Consider the following 16,380-nt stretch of genomic DNA (forward strand, 5'->3'; position numbering starts at 1 on the left):
AGTCTGACACTGTTTCCCCATCTATTTCCCTTGAAGTGATGGGACCAGATGCCATGATCTTCGTTTTCTGAATGTTGAGCTTTAAGCCAACTTTTTCACTGTCCTCTTGCACTTTCATCAACAGGCTTTTTAGTTCCTCTTCACTATTTGCCATAAGGGTGGTGTCATCTGCATATCTGAGGTGATTGATATTTCTCCCGGCAATCTTGATTCCAGCTTGTGCCTCTTCCAGCCCAGTGTTTCTCATGATGTGCTCTGCGTATAAGTTAAATAAGCAGGATGACACTATCCAGCCTTGACGGCCTCCTTTTCCCATTTGGAGCCGGTCTGCTGTTCCGTGCCATAGTCACTGGGGAGAACAGAACTCATTTTTCACTTAACGTTTATTTCTTAGGGCAGCGGTCCCCAGTGTTTTTGGCACCGGGGTCCAGTTTCCGCAGACAGAGGTGTGAAGGGAGTGGTTTGGGGCTGACCACGCGTCCTTGGTCCCGTGAGGGTCTCACGTCCTGGTGCTGCTGGTCTGACCGCAGGTGGAGCTCGGCAGGGATGCGAGCGGCGGGCAGCGGCTGGAAACAGGGTGCGCGTCACTCGTCCGCCCGCCGCTCAGCCTCCCGCAAAGTTCCCTCAGGCTCCTTGCCACTGTGTCCGCAGCCCTCCTCCCAGAGAAGGTTGCCGTCCTGAGCTCTTCCACCGGCGAGTGTGCTAGTCTGTTAGGGTCTCGTGTAGACGGACTCGCCTAGTGTGCACCCCTCTGTGTCCGACTCCGTCTACCTGGCGTTCCCGAGTTTCGTCCCGGGGCGCCTATCAGTGGCTCGTTCCTTTTTCCCGGCGGGAGTGTCCATCGGCGGCCACCCCACCGTCTGTTTATCCATTCTCTGTTGGTGCGACCTGGCCTTTCTCCAGAGTGTGCTGTTACGAATAAAGCTGCCCAGAACCCTTGTGCACAGCTCTTTGTGTAGGGTTCTGGTTTCCTTTTTCTGGTAAATACCTAGGAATAGCATTGCTGGGTCATGGGGTGAGGTCTGTGTTTAGGTTTTGTTTTGTTTTGTTTTTAAACTGCCAGACCTGTTCCCACCAGGGACACGTGAACCCCGGCTCCCCTCCAGGTCATTGGCCGGGGTTCGGCGTCGCCAGGCCTTGCCTTCATCTTGGGTATCCTGGTGGGCCTGCGCTCGGGGCACCGCGGTTCTTACCGGTGTTTCCTTGGTGACTCACGACGCTGACCACGTGTTCACGTGCTTACCGGCCGCGTGTGTCTTTTGTGCCGTTGCTGCTCACATCTTTTGCTGATGTTTGAATTGGGTTGTTTGTGTAGCAGACACACGGGAAAGGGCACAGATTTCCTTAGCTTTTGTACAGATATTCAGTAGTCATGTGTTTGTAGCTCTGGGGACGCCTACACGATCCATAAAAGCATCTTAGAGCCCAGCCTCTTTCCTGTAGAGTAGAGAATAGCCAGATGTAATTCTGTTTGACACACTTTGTCTCAGGATTAAAAAAAGAGCCTTAGGCCTCTCTATTATCTTCTGAAGTAGACAGCACGGAGGAAAAGGGACTGGTCCAGGAGATGGAGGGCCTGGTGTCACCTGAGGCCTCAGCGTCCTTGAAGAACTGTAGGGGGGGTGCTGATGGCTTCCCCTTGCCTGTCACACGCGGTGCCGCCTGCGGTGGCGTGATGACAGCACGGTGCAGAGCTTAGGGGCGGGTAGGTGCTAAGGCCTGGAAGACAGGCGTGATCTGAAATTCGCGAGACGCAGATGAAACAGCAGGATAGAGGAAAAGTCCTCCTACTTCTCTGAGTAGAAACAGTTTGAAGGGAAGGTGAGTTTGAATACATGAACTTAACTGGCGGAACCAGAGTGCCTGCTGGGCCTTCGGTCCGTGGAGCCCGAGCGCGCGTTCTCTCGGTAACCTGTTTTCTTTCTCAAACATTAGATACAAGAGGAAAGGAGACTCCTGCCTCGGCCTCAACCCGAAGAAGCAGTGTATATCTTGGGAGGGGACTTCCACAGAAAAGAAGCGTTCCCACAAGCACATGGAGCGCTACTTTACGAAGAAGAGCGTGGGGTTAATGAACGTGGACGGCCTCGCCGTCAGCAGTCAGCCCGAAGCTCCATCGTCGGAGCCGCTCTCCTTTATCCCAGTGAAGGGCGTGGACGATGCGGCTCCCCCTGCTACCAGCTGGCTGGACCCTCTCGGGATTTACGATCAAGCCACTACACAGTGGTTACAGGGACAGGGTCCTTCAGAGCAGGAGTCCAGGCCGCCAGACTCACAGCCCGACAGAGAGGGCGCGCTCCTCAAGGCCAGGGTGGAGGAGTTTAACAGGAAGGTTCGCGAGAACCCTCGGGACACCGAGCTGTGGATGGCCTTTGTTGCTTTCCAGGTAAGCGTCACGGTCCCAGGTCTCCCGCCTGGGCCTGGCGGCCCTAATGTTGGGCACTGGTTTATCCTGCAGTGACTGTTGAGCTCCTGGGAGGAACCCTGGGGCCGGGCCTCTAAAGATTAGAATAGAGCCCTCGCCCTGAGTTTGCTCAAAGCCCAGTGATGGAGACTGACGTGTGAGGGGTAACTGCAGTCTGGGGTGGGACATGCTGTGACTTAGGGGCGGGGGATGGAACGAGGGGGTGACTTGCCACCCAGGAGTAAGAAATGGCCTCCAAGAGATGGTGAGCCGTGAACGGGATCGAGGTGGGTGCGCGCCACAGCGGCGAGGCGTTCCTGCAGTGCCGAGAGAACGTGCGGGGTGCACAGGGCGGTCTGTGCAGGGAAGGGGTTGGAGCTACCGGCTCCCTTTCAGAAATACACGCATCTGTCTTTGTCCCACTTATTTTTGGAACCACTTATGTAATTACCACATTTGTCCCACATTCGGCTGTGTTATTGGTAAAATCAGCATTTCAGAAAAGGTTTTCAAGACACTGTATGCTAGTTATTGGTACAGAAATCTAAGTTTAAAATGACGGGGACCCTCTAGGTGGTCCAGTGGCTAAGTCTGCGTGCTCCCCATACAGAGAGCTCGGGTTCAGTCCCTGGCCAGGGGGCTAGATCCTGCAAGCTGCAGCCAGGGAAATAATCAGTTCAGTTGCACAGTCGTGTCTGACTCTGTGACCCCATGGACTGCAGCGCGCCAGGCCTCCCTGTCCATCACCAACTCCCAGAGTTTACCCAAACTTATGTCCATTGAGTCGGTGATGCCATCCAGCCATCTCATCCTCTGTCATCCCCTTCTCCCCCTGCCCTCAATCTTTCCTGGCATCAGGGTCTTTTCCAAGGAGTCAGTTCTTCGCATCAGGTGGTATTGGAGTTTCAGCTTCAGCATCAGTCCTTCCAATGAATATTCAGGACTGATTTCCTTTAGGATGGACTGGTTGGATCTCCTTGCAGTCCAAGGGACTCTCAAGAGATAGAGAGTGGATAGGGCTTCCCAGGTGGTGCCAGGGGTAAAGAACCCGCCTGCCAGTGCAGGAGACCTAAGAGATGGGGGTTTGATCCCCGGGTCAGGAAGATCCCCTGGAGGAGAAAATGGCAACCCACTTCAGTATTCTTGCCTGGAGAGTCCCATGGACAGGGGCATCTGGTGGGCTACAGTCCATGGGGTCTCAGGGAGCCGGACATGTCTTAACGACTCAACTCCCAACGCCAAACACAAGACCAGAGGTACCGACCCGAAGAGCACTCATTGTGTGGAGTAAGCAGCCCTGTGGGCCTTATAAGTCACCCCACAGGCAGCACTGACTCCCTGGGTCCCCCGGTTCCATGTGCCTGTGTGAGTGGGTGTTTTTGTTGTTTAGGACGAGGTCATGCGAAGTCCGGGCCTCTGCGCTGTGGAGGAAGGAGAGCCGGAGAGGCGGAAGCGGTCCCTGCGGCTGGTCCTGGAGAAGAAGCTGGCCATCCTGGAGCGGGCCATCGAGAGCAACCCGAGCAGCGTGGACCTGAAGCTCGCCAAGCTGAAGCTCTGCGCCGAGTTCTGGGAGCCCACCACTCTGCTCAAAGAGTGGCAGAAACTGATCTTCTTACATCCCAACAACACAGCCCTCTGGCAGAAATACCTGTTGTTTTGCCAGAGCCAGTTCAGCACCTTCTCTGTATCAAAAATTCAGAGTCTGTACGGGAAGTGCTTGAGCACCCTGTCTGCCGTGAGGGACGGCAGCATCGTCTCCCACCCCGAGCTGCCCGGCACCGAAGAGGCCATGTTTGGTAAGGAGACGGCCACCCAGGCCAGTGACGCGGGAGGGGCCGTTCTTTCTTTTGGCTTCATTGAAAATAGCTTATCTTTGATTTATTTTAGGAAAGTCTAAGTTGATAAAGCTTATGCTTAAAAAAGGATATTATGAGTCCTTTTCATGATGGGTACCCACCCCCCTGCCCGCACCACCTTCTGGGCAGCGGGAGGCATTAAGCCAGTACAGTTCAGAAAATATCGCCAGACTAGAAGGTCCAACTTTTCCAGTTGTTATTCAGGTAAACGCGGTCTCTTAACTCCTTTGGCTGTTTGTGGCCTTATCTGTTGAGATGCCCACATCTCACCCCATTGTGGGGGCTGAGGCAGTCACGCTTGTGGGGTGCGCTGGCTGGCTGTCAGTCACTGATAGACACAGGTTACTGGTGTCATTATGCTGTTAACGTTTTCAGTAGGTCCCCAAGGAGACTAGCCTATATTACACATTTTGTCCAGTAATGAGATCCAGAGATGGCGTGTTATACTGGAGTGTATCACCCCTGACCTGAATGCTGGGTTTGCCCTTCACAGGCTCCTGTGTGACCTTGGGTAGGTTCCTTAACCTGTTGGACCTGTAGTTTCTCTCCCAGCAACAGCAGTCCAATACCTGTTTCACAGGAGGGCTGTGCCTGTCAGCTGAGGTGGTATATGGGGAGCCTCGCTCAGGGTCTGACTCAAATCCCTTTGATTTGATCAAAGGGATCAAATTTCTTTGATCAAATCCCTGCTATTGAATATTGCTACTAATTTCTAAAGATAGAAGAAATATATTGCTCTAGAAATAATAAGCATTTGCATCACTGCCTTAAAGGGGCTCATATTTGATATTACGTGTTGATATGCTCAAACAGCTTAATGGTATCTCATAGAGAGAATTGTACCACAGTTGAACTGAACTGAAAATGTCAAACATGGAGCCCAGATTTGTTTACGGCAGGACTGAGTCTGTGATGGAAATTGCTGGTGAATAATGCCATCTAGTGATCAACTGAGTACAGAGCTTGGCTCTCTGATTAAAAAAAAATCTACTGCCCCATCCTTTCCCGAGTCTTTCTCGTAATAACGAGCTCTGAGTACTTGATGACCAATATTCAGACCGTCCGCTGGTCTTGTTTTGTTGTTACTGTTTGTGCTCTGTGGCCGTTTCCTTTAATAGTGAGAGTAAGTGTACTGTGATTGCACTGTGGCTGCGTGGGTCCTTTAAACTCGGGACCTGCTCGTCTCGCCGATTTGAAGCTGCGACAGTCCCTGGTTTCGGGGAGAAGGCGACCTGGGTGCTGAGCTGTGCGTCGGGGGGGGGGGCTGCTCGCTCCCGCCCCGGCGCTCACCAGGGCTCATCCCCTTTGCCCTCCCGCCGGCAGCCCTCTTCCTCCAGCAGTGCCACTTCCTGCGGCAGGCTGGCCACACCGAGAAGGCCGTGTCTCTCTTCCAGGCCATGGTTGACTTCACGTTCTTCAAGCCTGACAGTGTGAAGGGCCTGCCCACCAAAGGCCAGGTGCGTGTCCTGCCCGAGTCCCCTGCTCCCGTCTCGGCCCCTCCCTCTTCTGGGGAGGGGTGTGGGTAATAAGAGTTGGTGGTAGTATTTTCAAAATATTTACATCCTCCTTACATCAGTGGAGACTTGTCTCAGAAATATCCGGGCAATCCAAGGAAAAGCGTTGAGAGCAAAAAGACGATCCCTCCACCTCCCAGCTATAAAGACTCACTGATGTTCTTTTTTTCCCCCTTACTTCACCCCTGTTTAAATGCTAGTTACCACCCACCTCCAGGGAAGCAGTACTGTGCCTTTTATTTTTTCTAATTTTCCATAATTTTATTTATTTATTTGACTAGGCCTCTGTGTCTATGCGGCCTGCTCTGTGGGTGCGGTGCTTTGGCTTCTCGTTGCTGTGGTTTCTCTTGTGGAGCAGGGGCTCTAGAGTGTTGCAGCTTCAGTACTTAGAACCCCCGGGCTCTAGAGAACAGACTCAGGAGTCGTGACCTCCCCCCTCCGGGGCTCTAGGGCGCAGACTCATGAGTTGTGACCCACCCCCCCGGGGGGGGAGCGGCTCTAGGGTGCAGACTCAGGAGTTGTGACCCCCGGGCTCTGGGGCGCAGACTCAGTAGCTGTCGTGCACCCGCTTATTTGCCCGTCATTGGGATCTTCTTGGACCTGGGATCCAACCTGCGTCCCCTGCACTGGCAGGCGGATTGTTTACCAATGAGCCCCCAGGGAAGTCCAAAATGTAGCTTTTAAACCACAGGCTCTCTTTCCTGCCTCTGGATTCTAACCTGCGTCTCCTGTCTCCCCCTTGGTTAACCTTTCCTCCACCTAAAACTTTGGCTGAGGTTGCAGTGAAATTACATGTTGGTGCTTGTCAACACTGATCCTAATTTGGGCGGGGAGGGGGGTGCGGGGGCGGGGGAGCGGGAGGGATTTAAGAAAACCTTTTTCCACTTAAGAAAAGTCAGTTTTCTACCTAAGAGGGTCTGGTAGGAGAGGAACAGGGTAGCTCAATTGATGGTGAACTTTCCAAGGTCTTTCGTGACAGGCTATGGTCTCCATCTTGTGGCGCTTTCATGAACTGCCTGTAAAACTATTTTTAATCATTATTTTTAACCTTTCTTTTCTGGAGAAAATTGGGGTAAGGAATATTGGCTAGTATTGATAGAACTGATAGTATAGTAAGGCAGGTAACAGTTATTCTAAGAGATGCGTTGCTGTTTGACAAACGTGGTGAACTAGAGCTGGGACTCGGTCTCTCTGCAGAGCCTGGGGTGTGGTCAGGGGTCAGGGTCAGAGCTGTGCTTATCCCCACCCCTTGACTGACAGGCTCTGTGATGGGAGGCATTGCTGATGAGGGTCGGGGCCCTGCCCCGGGCTAAAGCCTAGTCCAGACCAGTCCACGCGCTTGAGGCTTTGAATATTCTGGAGCGCATGACCAAACCTCAGTACATCTTCCCAACACACAGTAGGGATTCGGTGCTTGTTGGCACAGAGCTGAACGTGGCGGCTAACCTCCACGTTTTATGCCTCGACAGGTGGAGTTCTTTGAGCCCTTCTGGGACAGCGGCGAGCCCCGGGCCGGGGAGAAGGGTGCCCGGGGCTGGAGAGCCTGGATGCACCAGCAGGAGTGGGGCGGCTGGGTGCCCGTCGGCCCAGGTGAGGCGCCTCTCCGGGGAGCGGCCGCTGCCTCTCCCTCGCGGGGCTTTCCGTTTTCCTGGCGTGTTGATGTGTGCCAGCGGTTCCTCAGTGACTCAGGAACGTTATACAGACCCCGCGGATGACCTGGGAGCTCAGGCTGTTCTTCCCCTGAGACACCTTAAAGGAGCCCCCACCAGCCCTGCCAAGAAGTCGGGAACAGTACGCAGGGAGCCGGTGCGCCCTTCACCCGCTGCCCCCGCGGCGGAGGGCGCCGCTGGGAGTCCGCTCAGATTTCGCCCCTGTTGCCGCCGCTCATTTCCGCCTGTGTCTGCTCAGCTCTCTGCATTTATCCCGTGTGTGTGCGGCTTCAGGCAGCCCCGCTGAGGTCTGGCTGCAGAGCCCTGCCTCCCTCGAGGCCCCTGTGCGCCCCCTTCTGCCTACCCCGTCCCCCCCACCGCCACCCCACCCGCCCCGCCCCCGGCCCACCCCCAGCCCACCGCAAGTCCCTTCTCCATTTCCGTTCCACTGCTGTGCTCGCTCACCTGTTGATGTAAGTGGACTCATTGGTGACGGTGCAACGTTTCTGACTGTAACAGAGTTTGCCAGTCTGGCCGTTTCTAAGCGTGCAGTTCGGTGGCATTACTTGCATTTGGACACTTGTCACCCATCATCGCCTCCATCCCCTCAGCGCCTGTCTCCCCCAGCGCCCTGACCCCCGTCCAGCTCACGCCCCATCCCTCGTCATGGCCACGACTGCCACTGCCCAGATCCGAGCCCCTGCAGAGCGCTGCAGACGCGGTCAGTGCCGCTTGGCGCACACAGCGTGGTGTCCTCAAGGTTTACACGGCACAGAGCACGCGCCAGTATTTCTTCCGTTTTTAAGGCTGAATGATTTTCCACTGCGTGCGTATCTCGCACGCACGCACGCACGCACACGGCGCATCACTTCCCCTTTCGGCAGTTGTGAATATACTGCTAGGCCCGTGGATGAGTCCTTGAGCCCCAGCTTTCGGTTCTTTGGGAAGCGCACCCAGAGGTGGAACTGCCAGCCGGTGCGGTGGCTCTGATTCTCTGCAGAGCCCTCGCACGGGTGTCCCACAGCAGCTGCACCGTCTCACATGCTCAGCACCAGCACAGCAGGGCCCGAGGTCCTCACGTGCTCACTGGCAGGCGTCTTCTGTGTAGCGTTTGCAGACCGGCTTTCCTCGTTCGGCAGAGCTCCTGAGCTCTGTCCACGCGGGCTGTGCCAGCAGCTGTGTTCGAGTTTTCTGCTCAGCAGTGCCCGCGGCATAGCTGTGCCGTGGTTTCTCTAGGCACCTAGGCACCTGGTGTAGGACTCTCGCGTCTTTGCCAGTTTTTGGCCTTTATGAATAAAACTGCTGTGGGCATCAGTGTAAAGGTTTCTGTGGGAATATGGGTTTTCGTCTTTCTGGGGTCGGCGCCCAAGGATACAATTTCTAGGCCTTATGGTCGGTGCATTTTAGTTTCAGAAGAAACTGCCAGACTGTTTTTCTGGGCGGCCAAACCATTTTACATACTGTGTTTATTTTGAAGTTTATTGAACTTCAGTGGAAGACTCAGACTTTTTCCCCTTTTTATTCTGCATGTTCAGAGTTAGGAAACAAAGTAGAATAAAATACAGGATATCTTGAACGGCCTCTTTCTTTAAAAAAAAGTGAACATGGATGATGATCAGGGCCACTGGCTAAAAATTCTGATGGCTTAAGAAAATCTAAAGCAGTGCTATCATTAAATGTCCTTTAGCATTCTGGAACTGTGTTGTGTAATACAGTAGCTGCTAGCAACACATGGCTGTTTTAATTAAAATTAGTTGAAATAAAATCTGAAATTCAGTTATTCTACCAGCTACGATTCAAACGCCCAGCAGGTCACGTGTGGCTACCATATCACACAGAATTAGAACATTCTCATTGTCACAGAAAGTTCTCCTGGACAGTTCTCGTCTAAAATATGTCATTCCCATTTTTAATTGCTGTGAGAGCATAAACAATCGTCTGATTTCATCGGCTCACCTCCCTCGTCTGGGAACCTGACTTTACGGGAGAGTCCGTAAATGCCACTGAGGGCCCAGCCGGCAGGCCTGGGTCACGTCCGTCTTGGCCTGGAGGCGTCCACTCCGTCGCTGGCCCGAGCAGCTGGGTTTGAGGGTTGAGGGCAGTGCTGTCTGCTGCTTCGGTTGCTGGAAGTTTCATTCTCACCTAGATGACGACGACGAGGAGCCGGAGGACGAGGACCAGGAGATTAGAGACAAGACCCTGCCCCGGTGGCAGATCTGGCTGGCCGCCGAGCGGTCCCGAGACCACAGACACTGGCAGCCGTGGCGCCCGGACAAGGCCAGGAAGCAGACGGAGGAAGACTGCGAGGACCCCGAGAGACAGGTGAGCGCCCCCCACACCCCCAGCAGCGGGCGTTGCTCTCTCCCGTTCCCGCGGGGTTTCCGTTCCCAGCAGGAGCCCGCGCCTGGCTCGGGAGAGGCTGACCCGCCCCCTCCGGTCTTCAGAAACGTCCTCTCCCGGGAAAGCGGCAGGGCTCTGTTGGCTGCTGGTGATGGAGGAGGCTCGGGGCTCTCGCCCTGACTGTCCCCGTGCCGGAGGAGGCGGTTGGGTCTGGTGGTCAGCCCTCCGGAGACTGTCTTCCAGGATATTCAGTCAGTTTTCCACATGAAGCCCTGACGGCTCCAGGTTGGAAACCGTGGAGTCGCTGTCCTAAATTCTTCCTCTGTGTCCACTTTCCCCGCTTTTCATCCTTGAAGATGCGTGAGTGCGTGTGACTCGGGAGGCGGGGGGCAGGAGGTGCAGGCCGTGGGGACGGGGTGTCCAGGCCCGTCCTCCTGGGGAGGAAGCAGCATTTATTGAGTGCTGGTGCTTGCCAGGTGCTCAGGCTGCCTCCCTCGCGGCCTGGCGCCCTACTGTGCGCTGGCAGCTCTGCAGCTTTCGTTGTCGTCATTGTTCAGACCCCGAGTCGTGTCCAGTTCTTTGTGACCCTGTGGACTGCAGCACGCCAGGCTCCTCTGTCCTCCACTATCTCCTGGAGTTTGTGCAAACTCATGTCCATTGAGCTGGTGGTGCCGTCCAACCTTCTCATCCTCTGTCTTCCCCTTCTCCTGCCTTCAGTCTTTCCCACGTCAGGGTCTTTTCCAGTGAGCCGTCTCTTCACATCAGGTGGCTAGAGGACTGGAGCGTCAACATCAGTCCTTCTAATGAATACTCAGGGTTGATTACCTTTAGGACTGACTGGTTGCATCTCCATGCAGTCCAAGGGACCCTCAAGACTCTCCTCCAGCACAGCTTGAAAGCATCAGTTCTGTGGGGCTCAGTCTTCTCTATGGTTCAGCTCTCACATCCATACATAACTGCAGGAAAAACCATAGCTTCGATTATATGGATTTGTCAGCAAAGTGAAGTCTCTGCTTTTTAATACACTATCTACGTTTGTCATAGCTTTTCTTCCAAGAAGCAAGTGTCTTTTAATTTCATGGCTGCAGTCACCGTCCGCAGTGATTTTGGAACCCAGGAAGTTTTACATTAAAATAAAGGAAGAAATTCTATTTCAATACCTGGAATTGAGCCACTTTGACAAAATACCAACTACAGTCTACCCCAAACAATGAGGGGGTTAGGGTCATCAGCCCCCAGCAGGTGAAAATCTGAGTATAACTTTGTAGTCAGCCCTTTGCATCCAAGGTTCCATAGCCTCAGATCAACCAGCCATGGGTCACGTGGTCCTGGGGGACATGTTTAGTGAAAAAACCCACGTGCAAGTTAGGGTCTGGGTCTGCGGCGTGCCTGGCCTGTGACAGTCACGGGTACAGACCAAGAGGCCTTACAGCAGTGAGGCTCCCGGGCTCTGACAAAGCTCGAGCCTTGAGGGCAGAGGCTCCTCCTGTTTGCATCTGTGTCTCCAGCATCTGGACAGAGGTTGCCCCGTGACAAGGCCTCCGCCAGTCCTGGATGTTGAGCGAGCATCTGTTTGATCCGGGAGCTCGCGCTTCACCAGAGGAATCGGCATGACTGCAGGCCCTGGAGGGCCTGGGGTGTCCCAGGAGAGGTGAAGGGGGTGGCCAGGGTGGACTTAAGAAACCAGGATTGGGGAGAAGGAGAGAGGCGCTCTCTGGGCCGGAGGGAGCGGCCAGGGACTCAAGTCTACCCGCGAGCTCCCCGCCCTGGCTGAGCCCAAGTTTTCAGAAGGCGGGTGGGGTTTGTCTTTGGTGCGTGAGGGTTTTACAGACTTCATGGCTGAGCTCCAGAAGTTAGTTCTCGAGGCTCAGCAGTTTGACAGTTTCCCGGAAGCTTGTTCCTGGAGCCAGGTACTGCTATGAGCGATTTCTTAGATTTCTCTGCTTTAGTGAAAACCTGGAGGAGAAAAGCTTTCTGATTAATTGGTGGTTCTGATGGGTCGAGTCCCAGGGAGTCCAGTCTTACTGTGGTCGTGTTTTGATTTCCTCTTTGCTGACGGCCACAGAGGCCAGGCAGGCAGGCAGGGCGGCAGGCGGAGCGCAGTCCCCGTGGCCTCGCGGTTTAAAGCTGTGCGTGCAGCCAGCTGTGAGCACAGTTAGCGTGAGGCCCTCACGATGCTCCCCGCACGGCCCGATGCTCCCGCAGCGTCCCTTTTCCTTTGCTGCTGTTTATATATCTTGGAGCATATTTTTCATTTCCTGAAGCAGTTTGGTGCAAAGAAAACACAAAATTGTAACATTCTATCTTGAAATAAAAAATTTTCCCAACTGTAACTTATGAAAGTAACTACAAAAGCAACCACGTGTGTTCTCAGAAGCGGTGCAATTCTGGATTTCCTGTGAATCCATCAGGCGACTCAAAGCCCCTGCTGTGGCTTCCCTCCCGTGGAGGGTGCCCAGGGGGTGTGAGACGCTGCCCCCAGTGCCCACCCGCCCACCCTCAGCTTGCCTCACTTTACAGAAAACCTAGCTCCTGTGTGTTTAAAACTGAGTAATGTTGGCGCATATCCATAGAAAAGGAATTGCTGGGGGTGGTGAGGGGCTACCCTGGTGGCTCAGTGGTAGAGAATCCACCTGCCGAGCAGGAGACACGGGCTCGGTCCCTGGTCGGGAAGAGCAGCGAAGCCTGGAGCCCTGGGACGCCGGCTCCGCCGGCTCCGCCACGAGAGACGCCTCTGCAGTGAGAAGCCTGGCACCGCGGTTTGAGAAGAGCCCCGCCCGCGGCGACGGGAGGGGGGCCCGCAGCCGCAAGGACCCCGCACAGCCGAACAGTTCGCACAGGCCCGCGGGAGGCTCGCGGAGGCGCTGCCGTTTGTTCGCTGCGTTCGGTCACTCGGCTTCTGTCTTCCTTGCAGGTGGTGTTTGACGATCTCGGTCAGTCTCTGATCCGACTGTCCAGCCCGGATCTCCAGTTTCAGCTGATTGCGGCCTTCCTGCAGTTCCTGGGGGTGCCTTCCGGCTTCCGCGCCCCCCCCTCCTGCCTCTATCTGGCCATGGACGAGAACAGCATCTTCAACAACGGACTTCATGACGAAAAGCCCTTGACTCTCCTCGACCTCTCCTGCTCCGGCATCGGCTGTGTGGGCCGCATGGAGCCTCTGGACGGCCGGCGCTGGCCCCGGGGTCCCAGTCGAGAGGGCGAGGAGTTTATCCGCAACCTCTTCCACCTGGCGCTGCCTCTGTTTGCAGGCAGGGAGCGGTCTCAGCTCTGCGTCTCCTGGCTGCGGTACGAGATCACCAAGGTAACGCCGCGCCCCCCGCCGCTGGGTGGGGACCTCGGCTCCTGTCGCGGGAGTCGGTGGGGCGGCCGGGCTGTGTTCTGCACGGCGCTGGGCCACAGCACGTCCCCCTTCAGGGACCCAAGGGCACCGCGCCAGTGGCCGCCCCTTCTGAGGGGCCGCAGGGAAGGGGGCGGGAGACTGAGCCCAGCTCACCAGTGGCAGGAGCTGCGCTTCTGCCGACTCTGTTACCAGGTGTCTGTGTGAGCAGTTAGTGTTAGGGACCACGCTTAAGCTTAAGCTGGGCTAGAGGATTTAAGGACTTATTAAAATAGATAAAATAAGCTACTTACCCTGCTTTTTAGTATCTATTACCTGCTAGAAATTTGTCTAGGATTGACTCTTCTGCCCTCTGCTGACCACTAGCTAGAATTACATTTTCACATCCAAAGTGCTGATCCTTTAATTGCAAATGGCACACACCAGGCTGTGTTATTAAAACAGTGTCTGGTGAAATCTGATGGGGCTTCCCCCGTGGCTCAGCGGTAGAGAATCCACCTGCCAATGCAGGAGACGCGGGTCTGATCTTTGGCTCAGGAAGAGTCCCCTGGAGGAGGTAATGGCAACCCACTCCAGTGCTCTTGCCTGGGAAATGCCATGGACGGAGGAGCCTGGCGGGCTACAGCCCGTGGGGTCGCGGAGAGTCGGACACGACTGAACGACATTTGCTGGTCGCCTGTCTTTGAAGAAGGGCGTTTGGAGTGTCAGCCTCGTTTACGGGAGTGTCAGATGGAAGCCTGGACGTGTTCGTTTCAGGGTTCCCGTGGCCTCGGTAGAGCCCTGACTGTTTCTCAGGGAGCCTACGGGTTTACCAGATACGTGACGGAGGCAGGCAGTGCAGACGCCTCGCGTGGCTTCCTGCAGCCAACAGTACGGAGAAAGAAAGAAAGTGTAGCTGCTCAGAGGTGTCTGACTCTGTGACCCCACAGACTACAGCCCGCCAGGCTCCTCCGTCCATACACTGGAGTGGGTTGCCATTCCCTTCTCCAGGGGCTCTTCCCCACCCAGGGATGGACCCCAGGTCTCTCACACGTCACCAGGGAACTCGGCAGTACAAAGGGGTGTCTGTGACGTCACGGAGCATTTGAAGTGATTCTTTTCCTTTTTACCTTCAGGTCATTCGGTGTCTGCACACTAAAAACAAGAAGAGATTAAAGTCACAAGGAAAGAACTGCAAAAAACTAGCCAAGAATCTCCTCAAGGAGCCGGACAACCGCAACAGCCTTTGCCTCTGGCAGCAGTATGCGCATCTGGAGTGGTTGCTGGGCAACACAGAGGATGCCCGGAAGGTCTTCGCGGCAGCCCTGGGCACTGCAGGGAGCCGGGGCCTGGAGGACCCGGAGCTCTGTGAGCTGGGCCTGCTCTACGCTGCGCTGGAGGCGGAGCTGTCGCCGCCCGTGGGCGGGGCCGCCCCAGCCCGGGCCGTGCACGTGCTGACCGGGCTGACTGAGCGCGGCCCCTACGGGCCCTGCACGGGACAGGTCTCGGCCGTGCACGTTTTGAAGGCTCGGAAGGCCTACGAACACGCGCTGCAGGACTGTCTAGTGGAGCGCCGCGGCTCTGAGCCGGGCCCCCCCGACCGCGTCAGCCGCCTGGTCAGCCTGGCGAAGTGCTCCATGCTCTTCCAGTACCTGACCGTGGGGGTCCACGCCGCTGGGCGCGTCTATGAGCAGGTGTCTGCGGAGCTCCGGGGCTCTGTCTCCGCCGAGGGCGCCGGCCCGGAGGGCGCCCTGGAGGCCGTCACCCTGATGCACACCAGCCTGCTCAGGTTCCACGGCAGGGTTGCCGCCCACCCGCTGGCTCCCCTGCGAGAGGCGCTCTCAGAGGCTTTGCGGTTGTACCCGGGCAACCAGCTTCTCTGGAGGGCGTACGTGCAGATTCAGAGCAAGTCGCACAGCGCCAGCAGGACCAGAAGATTCTTCCACGCCATCACCAGGTCCACCAAACTCCTGGAGCCGTGGCTGTTTGCGATTGAAGCGGAGAGGATGCGGAAGAGGCTGGTCGACGCCGTGCAGAGGTGATCACGGAGCGCCTCGGTCGCGGGTCCGCAGGCCTCTCACGCGGTCGGGCCTTGTTCCCACGGCCCCACCAGCCTCTGGAAGCCGGAAATGCACGCGGCCCAGAGCCTGGAACACCTGTGGGGTGGTGGGGAGCGGTGCCCTGTCTGTGTTACAGGAAAATGCATTGAAAAAGGAAACACATCTGCAGGGATTCAGGAAAGTGTGTTGAAGGAGTGAGGGCCGAGAGCGGCCCTTTGTCGGGGCTCCCGCGGCACCTCCCCAGGCCTGGCTCCGGCGGGTCCAGGGCTTTGCTTATGGTGCCTGAGTGCTGACTCCCCGCTTTCAGGGGTCTGAGACCTTGTAGAGAAGTTGTGGGGCGGGCACTAGGGCCTGGAGTCAAGTCCCAGCGCGTCCACTCGGCAGCTGTGTGACCCTGGGCTCTGTTCACGGCTCTGGTCGGTTCCCTTTCTGTAAAATGGGCATAATTAAAGAGGGTTGCTGGGAAGAGTGAGTGCTGAGCACAGAGAGAGCCCAAAGTAATTACTAGACTGTGTTACTATCGTGGGTGAGAACAGGGTCGTCTTTAACTGTCTCTTTTCAGATACCATGTCTGAAGGTTAAGCAGCAGGCTCAGGCACGTGTTAGCTCAGGCACCATTGTTCCTTCTAGAACCTTCGTTGTTTACTCTGACCTGAGAGAGGCGGTGTTCAGGATTGCCTCTGAATAACAGTTTCCTTGTGTTTCCCGCCTTCCATTCGAATTTTATTCAGTCTCCTTTCAGCTGAAAGGTCTCGTGGTAAATGTGCACTCTGCTGGTGAGGGGCAGGTTCTCCTGAGAAAAGGAGTCTGTGTGCCTCAGGGTGGACGCTGCGCTCCGCCGGCCTTGGAGGAGCCACGTCTCACCTGCACCCCGCGCCCCCAGACCCAGGGCAGCACTGCCTGCCACACGCGCCAACCCCCCGTCACTGACCCTGCTGCAGCGTCAGCCTGAGCGGTTGTCCTGGACTCACCTGAGCCTCTGTCTTGCAGGGTGGATGGTAGAGAGGTCCACGCCACCCTTCCCGAGACCGGCCTGACGCACCGGATCAGAGCCCTGTTCGAGAGCGCCGTGCGGAGTGACCACGGGGGCCAGTGCCCCTTGCTGTGGAGGATGTACCTGAGCTTCCTGGTAGGACAGACGCCGGGGGTCTGTTGCTGTGCAGAGCACTGTTTCCTCTAACAGAGGAGCAGGGCAGGGGGCTCAGGGCCCGGGAGGGGGCTGGTAGAGTGAGGAGGGGGCT

At 56.0% G+C, this 16,380-nt stretch overlaps 1 protein-coding gene across 1 annotated transcript in view; it reads left to right on the forward strand.

Moving 5' to 3' along the window:
* Positions 1-16,380, forward strand: part of NRDE2 (NRDE-2, necessary for RNA interference, domain containing) — a 46,621-nt gene that overhangs the window by 24,494 nt on the left and 5,747 nt on the right. The window contains exons 5-12 of the mRNA XM_040227467.1: positions 1,936-2,386; positions 3,795-4,200; positions 5,584-5,717; positions 7,244-7,364; positions 9,570-9,745; positions 12,678-13,064; positions 14,216-15,117; positions 16,130-16,268. Of these exons, the coding sequence (XP_040083401.1) occupies positions 1,936-2,386; positions 3,795-4,200; positions 5,584-5,717; positions 7,244-7,364; positions 9,570-9,745; positions 12,678-13,064; positions 14,216-15,117; positions 16,130-16,268 (2,716 nt within the window). The remainder of the gene's footprint in view (positions 1-1,935; positions 2,387-3,794; positions 4,201-5,583; positions 5,718-7,243; positions 7,365-9,569; positions 9,746-12,677; positions 13,065-14,215; positions 15,118-16,129; positions 16,269-16,380) is intronic.

The sequence above is a fragment of the Oryx dammah genome, unplaced genomic scaffold (assembly GCF_014754425.2).
Source record: "Oryx dammah isolate SB20612 unplaced genomic scaffold, SCBI_Odam_1.1 HiC_scaffold_26, whole genome shotgun sequence".
Taxonomy (NCBI): domain Eukaryota; kingdom Metazoa; phylum Chordata; class Mammalia; order Artiodactyla; family Bovidae; genus Oryx; species Oryx dammah.